Source organism: Crocuta crocuta, unplaced genomic scaffold (genome assembly GCF_008692635.1).
Source record: "Crocuta crocuta isolate KB4526 unplaced genomic scaffold, BGI_CrCroc_1.0 scaffold531, whole genome shotgun sequence".
NCBI lineage: Eukaryota > Metazoa > Chordata > Mammalia > Carnivora > Hyaenidae > Crocuta > Crocuta crocuta.
In genome coordinates, this window is record NW_027531997.1 from 2760496 (window position 1) to 2765496 (window position 5001).

Consider the following 5001-nt stretch of genomic DNA (forward strand, 5'->3'; position numbering starts at 1 on the left):
CCAGACATTCCACTACTGGGTATTTACCCAGGGAAAATGGAAACTGTAATTCAAAACATATATGCACCCCTCTGTTTACTGCAGCATTGTTCACAATAGCCAAGTTACGGAAGCAACCCAAGTGCCCATTGATAAACGAAAATGTGGCTTATGGATAGTATGGAATATTACTCAGCCATAAACAAGAATGAAATCTCGTAATTTGCAACAATATGCATGGACCTAGAGGGTATAATGCTAATCGAGGTCAGTCAGAGAAAGTCAAATACCATATGATTTCACTTATATGTGGAATTTAAGAAACAAAACAAAGAAAAAAGATAAATAAAAATTTAAAAATGCTAGACTCCTAAATACAGAGAACAAGCTGGTATTTGCCAGAGTGAAGTGTGTGGGGGGATGGGTGAAATAGGTGAAGGGAGTAAGAATACTACTATCTTGATGAGCATTGAGAAACATAGAATTGTTCAATCATTATACTGTACACCTGAAACTAATATAACACTGTATGTTAATTACATGTGAATAAAAAAAACAAAATATGAAATGAATAGGGTAAAGAGATGGCACAAAATGAAAAAGAAACATTGAAAAGCCTCTCTAAAATCAGTATTATGAAAACTTCAAATGTCTGGATTTTATTGTGATAATGTGACCTGGCACTTACATGATTAGTAATTAAGCTGTTATCCTCCATCACCTTGTAAAAACTGCATAAATTATAGACACCATGAAGAATAGCTGTTATTAAGTATTTAATATGTGCCAAGCACTTAGTTTGCCAACAGTTAAAGGGATCACTTAAAATATATTTATCAAAGACGATGAGTCTTTTTTTCCTTCTTTGTATAAGAGGTGATCCAGGAGAGTGTGTACTGCCCAGGACATACAAGTGAGAACATGTTTCTGTCACTGCCCCATTTTGTACATTGCATGGCAACTGCCATTGTTAACAAGTGAGATTGAGCCATAGAGTATCTCTGGATGATTTTAACATATCAGAAAATGTTTGTTTTGCTTTAAGACTCTGCTACTGACTTATTTCATGAATATGGTATACACATCCAATTCTTCTGTCACGCAGTTGGCTTTTTTCTTCATTTTCCAAAGGATGCAAGTAGAATAATTAACCATATAGGTGTTTACCATGATACTTATGATCTAATCTGAGAGTCAAAAAAAAAAGTAATAAAATTGTACTTACCATAGAGGATTGCCAGCAGAGACAGCGGCATGACAAGTAGTCCCACGAGCATATCAGCAATGGCTAGGGACATTAAGAAGTAATTGGTGGCATTGTGCAGTTTCTTTTCCAAGCTTACTGCCATGATAACGAGAATGTTGCCACCTATTGTCAAGATTATTATTATGACGATGGAAAGTGCTGGCCAGTTTTGTACCCCGTCTGGGAATTTGAAGCGTCCACCATCGGAGGTATTGAAAATGTCAGTTACTATAGCTGCTGCAGGGCTCACAGAAATATCGAATTGCCAAACCAGTAGGCCAATGAGGTGCACGCTGAAAATTAAGAAAAGAAAATAATCAGGTACATATTGTATTGCTTATACGCAATAAATTGCTTTTCCTTCAACAATCATTACCATCATCATTATTTCTGCTCTCTTAATTCAATCTCAGTATTTCTTCTTTCTATCGAAGGGATGCTTTTATTGAGAGCTTATTATGAGTCAAGCACTAAATTTGTCGCAATACATAGAATCTCATTTGATCTCACACAACAACCTCATGGGGTCAGTATTGGTTTATACCCATTATGTAGATGAGGAGACTGAGGTTCAGAGAGGCGAAGTAACTTTCTCAAGGCAATCTGGGCCGCTAAGTGGCAAGGGCAGGTCCCACTGATTTCAAAGCCTGTGTCTTAGACTTTTACTCTATACAAGCAATATAAAGCCACAGTACTGTTTGATTTGCTGTAATGGTCTGTTTTTATATTTTTTAAATATTCATTTCCTCTAGATGTTTTCTGAGACAAATGACAACAGAATGAAAGGAGATTTTCCTTTAAGTATCCAGCACTGTGACAAGAAAATTGAACGTTGCCTTTTTAAATGAAAAGCTAAGAAGGGATAAATTGTCATCAGGCAAAATTAAGGCAAGATGTTGGAAGTGGGAGAGTGAGTTTTGGCAACCCAAAAGAGTTCTTTCTAGATCTCTTCTTACCTTCTCACAGCTGCAGAGTGACTTTATGCTGGTCCATACATATTAATAGACTTTCCTTCTGTCTAACACTCTCCTCATTTCTGTCCTATGTTTTCTGGGCCCTGCGCCAGGCTAGAAAATGAATGATATGTGGGGATGATCAATTCCTATGGGTTCGCTGCTTTTCCTGTGCTGGATACAAAATCTCTTAGGTCATTTAAAATGTGCATTTCTCATGACCGTGCTTTCGCAGATTCTACTAGTAGGAATGGCAGGCCAGGTAGCAAACTCACGCAACAGAGATGGACATGGTTATGTTTGCTTGCCCCAATTTAACTTCCCCCAGTGGTAATATGAGATTTCTGGAGGTTCCATCCATTACGCACCTTTTCAGAGTGTACTNAACTTTTATTTTCACGAATAAAATAGAAAAGAAAGACAAGCATATTCACTGTTTCCTGCTTAAAAGCAAGGATTATCTGTGAGTGTACATTCTATGTTTTCTGTGCATTCTGTATGTTCAGTACTACTTATCTTATAAATCTTAAGCAGCCGCTATACTATATGTAGTGGTTGTTAATTGATTACGATTATCATAATGATCACTAATATTATACACATGAAATTGCACCCACGCTATACTTTCTAAACTTAGACTGGAACATTTGGCCTGAAAGATTATTAGCGTGTGAAAATTCAAGTAAAACATGGTAATGATTTTCTAGAGGATTTAAAAATCATTTCTCTCAATATCTTGGTAATATATGTTTATATGTCTTTTAAGATAACGAAGCAGTTGTGAAAATATTTTGACTCTCTCAGTCTGCAAAGGATAGAAAACTAGTATTTCAGACATTTTGCTTACCATAACTTGCTCATTAGTCGGTTACCTGACATTCTAAGCAACATGCAGAGGGTGACATACATAGTAATTTTTTTTTCAAATAATCTGTAAATCCTTTCAAGTGCTGGTTGTATTATTTTCCTGGAACACACAAAAATTAGCTAAAATAATAGATGACTCAAAAAAATCTATATCATAAGTAATCTGCGATTAGTGTGAATAGAAATTATTGAAATAAAGGACCAAATAAATAGAAGCAAATTATTTGCTCTCAGTGTTGATTATTTGTCGCATTGGGCATGGGGTCGATTTTCTAACTTCACGGCCCCAATGATTTTTTGACCCGTCACTTTAACCTCTCAGATCATCAGTTTCTGCATCTATACAAGGATGTCCTCTATCGTGCGATTGTTGTGAAAATTAAATAATGCATGTAAAGTCCTGAAAATAGTACCCTTGTCATAATAGGCCCTCAGTAAATTTTTTTCCAGGCCCCCATTCCTAAAGAGTGGGTTTAGGATAAAGCAACCCATTTGCTTAAATTAGAAAGAAGATATACTGGGCTTAAATTACATTTAGAATTGCCCAGTACTCGAATCCAATTCTTGTTTCCCTTATGTTACATTCTACTGACCTTAATTACTGGGTCATTGAATCAAGACTTTGGAGGATGGCATTGTTTTCCTTTGGCTAGCTACATCCCCCAACCTCTACTCCCTGACGTCTGACCCATTCTTTTGCAACCTCAGCTATTCTTTTTTTTTTTATGTGTATTTATTTATTTTGAAAGGGAGACAGCGCGCGAGCAGAGGAGAGGCAGACAGAGAAAAATCTCAAGCAGGCTTTGCGCTGTTTGTGCTGTTGGCACAGAGCCTGATGTGGGGCTCAAACTCTTGAACTGTGAGATCATGACCTGAACCGAATCAAGAGTCAGACATTTAACCGACTGAGCCACACAGGTGCCCCTCATCCATTCTTCATAAAAACAGAAACTTATAAAGACATTTTATGCTCTTGGTTGTGTAGTCCACGCAGGAAGGAAAAGGAAAGGACCTTTCTCCTTTCTACATTTGAACCATGGAGAAAGCAACCCGGAACAATGGAATTATTTTTGAATTTAAGATCTTATTGCCATATTATTCATTTTAATACATAAGCGGTTGTGTTTAATTGAAGCCCAAGTTATCGGAGCTTTTTCCATTTATTTTTGAAGAGGAAACACCCATAATAGTAGACTATGACTTGCACGTCATTTCTACAATTAGAAGCAAATACAGCTGAACGATCATATAAAAAAGCCCTTTTAACATTTTGGAGCAAGCTACCATTAAAAGAGTTCTCTTTTAAAAAAATAATAAGTAATAACATCCTTACAGGAACGAATGCACCGCTTTCCTCAGGTTCACCATGATTGCTTCGGTGTTAAGCAACCAAAGTTTAAAATTGAGAAGAAATGTAACAGATTGATTTCATAACTCCATCCTTTCTGGGGAGAGAGAAAAAGAAAAAAGAAGAAGAAAATTAGTTCAATGTCCAAATAACTTGCATTACAACCAATTAAGTAAACTTAAATATACTTATTAAGTGATAAGAAACAATCACTACAAATTTAGCAAACAGGTAAGCATGTTATAGCCTAAGTGACAAAAAATGGCAGAGAATGACATTTTCATTTATTTACCAATATACAACCTTCATATTTTTTATTTTCTTCTTTTTAGTTTTCTTAAAAATTTCTTGTGCACTCTCTATTTATATGCGACTTCTACTAAATCTCTTCTTAGAGTATACATACATAGCTTTCGATCAGTGTTTGGAGAAAGAAATTAAGAATATATGCTTCTAAATTTACAAAGCATAGGGGGAAATTTTGTGTGTCATAATTAAGTAGCAAGTCTAGCATGTAGCAAAGGTTTCATCTTCCTGGAACATGGAAAACTAAAATAGGTGTTTTTTTAAGTTTATGTATTTATTTTGAGGGGGCCAGAGAGAGGGCG

At 35.9% G+C, this 5001-nt stretch overlaps 1 protein-coding gene across 1 annotated transcript in view; it reads right to left on the reverse strand.

Moving 5' to 3' along the window:
* The window catches only part of HTR2C (5-hydroxytryptamine receptor 2C), a 127126-nt gene extending 122713 nt beyond the window's left edge, over positions 1-4413 (reverse strand). The window contains exons 1-2 of the mRNA XM_077775172.1: positions 4379-4413; positions 1205-1518 (exon numbers count right to left, since the gene is read on the reverse strand). Of these exons, the coding sequence (XP_077631298.1) occupies positions 1205-1518; positions 4379-4413 (349 nt within the window). The remainder of the gene's footprint in view (positions 1-1204; positions 1519-4378) is intronic.
* Positions 4414-5001: the final 588 nt, after the last annotated feature.